At 48.7% G+C, this 3,094-nt stretch overlaps 1 protein-coding gene across 1 annotated transcript; it reads right to left on the reverse strand.

The window, feature by feature from the left end:
• Positions 1-2,005: 2,005 nt before the first annotated feature.
• Positions 2,006-2,586, reverse strand: FPRO_09048 (uncharacterized protein; the record flags this gene model as incomplete). The annotated part of the gene is made up of 2 exons (XM_031224456.1): positions 2,006-2,443; positions 2,500-2,586. 2 exons carry the CDS (start codon positions 2,584-2,586, stop codon positions 2,006-2,008), a joined length of 525 nt encoding a protein of 174 aa, XP_031089714.1.
• Between the last annotated feature and the right edge of the window lie 508 nt (positions 2,587-3,094).

Raw genomic sequence — 3,094 nt, forward strand, 5'->3', positions numbered from 1 at the left:
GGGGGGGGGGACCAGCTCGGTACTCGGTTTTGGAGCTTACAGGGGACGGGCCTTGATGTACCGACCCAATACTCTGCTGTGCTGTGCCGTACCTGGCTAAGCCAAACCTAAGTACAGAACCTATCGGTGGAATCTTTCAACGTCAGCGGCGTTTGTCATGAGGTGAGACCCCGAAATTGAGTGGGATGATAACAACGACAGACTCCGGGAAAACAGATTATTTCCACGTGTGAAGAAACAACGAGTTTCATTAATTAAAAGAAGAAGCAGGGGGGAAAGGGAGAAGGCGAATGTGGAGAGAGCCAAGCAAGATGAAGCAAGGTTTATCTTTGTTAGTCACCTCCACTAGACGTTGAATTGACTTTTGAGGAGATAATCTTGATAATTGAGCTGAGTCTTTTAAGACTGATAGCTAAACTTGCAATCTTTTGACGTGTCTAACGGGATCTAGAAGCTCAATTAGATGTAACGGCGGTTCCGTTGATCGCTGGACGGGCGAGGCGAGACGGTATGGATCAGGATGTGTTTGGTTTAGCTGCCGGGTTGTGGAGGGGGGCCTGGGTCTGATCACAGCGGGGATAGAGTTCCTTGATTGGATGATTCTGCGATGATTGGTGTGAATACGGCGGTTATTGTGGTTAAAGATAAAAACTTATGATATGGATTCTGATGTTGATATCTCATCTCTCGGCATCCAGAAGCTGACTTGAGATTATTATAAATTACATTACGGCATGTTATTCGGCACATGTGAAAAGTAATCAGCCCTGCTATAATACTTTATGTTTTAAGTAAATGAATCCTTCCAATAACGAGTGCGTCATGAATTAAGAACAAGAACAAGAACAAGATTTATTAGCAGTAGATGGCGCGTGGTAGTGGATACCTCTGAGATCCGCTAGAGCATGGAAACGGGTCTCGGCCCAGACTTGAAGAATAACTGCCGTTGCTTCCGAGGACAAATGAGGAGAAATAATGCCCAAACAAGTGTTGGGAGAGCCGGAGATTGCTGCATTGGGCACTGAAACTGTCATATTTAGCATAGCGAGAGCCTTTTCAGGTGTCTCAAGATGAAGCTTAGATATACTTGAAGCCCCCACGCTCAATCGTCAGACACGCAACAGCCATTAGAGAGAGACCTTTTACTGACTTTTCCCTCAACTTCCATCCATCCATCACACTTCGCAGCGGCCGCATTTTGTCTCATCATCCATAATCCAAGACTAACCCTACCAATCGACTCCTGTCCAACTTCCCCTCACTAGTGGGGAGATCCAGGGACCGTTGGAGGCGCTTCAGCAGGGATGCCAGAGTTCAAAGTCGCACTGCCGAGACCAGGAGGAGGATTGAGTTCATCCCAAATCGAGGGATTGCGACGATCATGGTGACATCCATGTTTCAATGCTCGATCCTACAATTAAAAGGCGCATCGCGAGGCATTCTTGAGGATGCGACTGTTGTGTTGCATAGGGCTGAGGGGGTCAAGGCTGGACGATTATGCCTCGATGGGTTGCATTGCATTGCAGTGAACCATTGCCACTATCTTGAAGCAAATGGCGCACATTGATGCCCAAGTGTACACTGCTTTACCTTGATGGTTGCTCATCGAGTCTTCGGTCAGGTCGTTTTTGTATCACCTTTCACCGTGTGCGACACTACAGCCTAGGATTCATTGACGGCTGCTGATGTTGGACCGGTGTTGCTGACGTGCCCGATTACATCCGGAGCTAAAGATGAATAAGTCCTGCGGATCTACCGGCATATGAATGCAGCTATACGAACGCCGGGCATTTATCATTCTGCCAATCATCCAGACCTCATATTGCTGCTGGGCGTCGAGCAAAGTGAACCTCAACTGATGTTATACTCCCCTGGCCATTAGCCTCACATTTCACTGCACATGGAACAATTGACACGATCCGTTGGTTCATATCATTGACATTAACTCATTAAGCCATCATGGCTAAGAATACATATCGCTCCATGTCGTCCGCACAGCAGACATCTAAGCGCGCTCACTGGCAACCTGCTCAGCTTTAACAGGCTCTCTATCCTCCGCACCAGGATAATCCACCGCATTCTCACCACCCTTTCCACGATAGTTCGTAGGATGATCCCGGTCCGCACCCATATCATGAATAGGATCAGATGGGTTCGCGCCAACACCAGTAAGACCAGAACGATCCTTCTTCTCCCGACCGTGAAGCTCCTGGCTCGTCTGCCCAGCGGCAGGCTTGCCTAGACCGGTGTGCACATCAGCAGATGTAGCACCTCCGAGAGTTGCAGAGGCAGACACGCCACCTGAGGCGCCGGGAGCTTGGGCGGGGACTTCGGTCTCGGGGTTGGGCTGGAAAGTGTTCTCGGGGGGAGCTGTGCCGGCGGGATGTTGCTCGGCGTGGAACTCGGGGAGGGCGTCGTTGCCAACGAGAACTCCGGGCTTGTGCTGGTAGATGTGAGTATGATGTATCGTGAAGAGTACTTCTGTGACGATTGACTTACGCCCTTGGTTGTGAGGGGCTCAGCGGGAGCGACCTTGCTTCGGAACTCTCCCTGTTGGGGAGTAGCAGACTCGGGGTTCATAGACATGATGATTGTGTTGTTTGTGGAGTGTTTGAAGATGAGTGTTCAATTGAGCTTTTTGGATCTTTGTGTGTAATCACAGAAGAATTATGAGAATGAAGAGGATAAAAGTCATGTCTTGCACGCTGTAGGGCTACATATAAAGCATCGTGATGCTACATCTACACATGTATGATGTCAACATCTTCATCGTCGCCATGACATCACTCTATGCGCACCGGACGAGATCCAAACATCGTAAATACAATCTACATCGTGTCTGTTGAAGAAATCACTGTATATCGCCTCTGTTCAAGGCGAAATCGATCGATAAAGATATTCAGTGGGTGAGATATGTGGAGCGGACATCGGAGTTTTGCTCCGCTTGAGAGCTCGTTGGTTGGTGTTGTGGAGGAAGGCCCTTGTATACAACGTCATATGTCCTTGGCTTGTAGGGAAACCGACGAGTTTTCCGTGTATGCTTATTTGTTCTACTGTGTGATACCGGCTTTGAGAAAGGAAGATAGGAAGATTT

Source organism: Fusarium proliferatum (assembly GCF_900067095.1).
Source record: "Fusarium proliferatum ET1 genome assembly, contig: FPRO_scaffold016, whole genome shotgun sequence".
NCBI classification, from domain to species: Eukaryota; Fungi; Ascomycota; class Sordariomycetes; order Hypocreales; family Nectriaceae; genus Fusarium; species Fusarium proliferatum.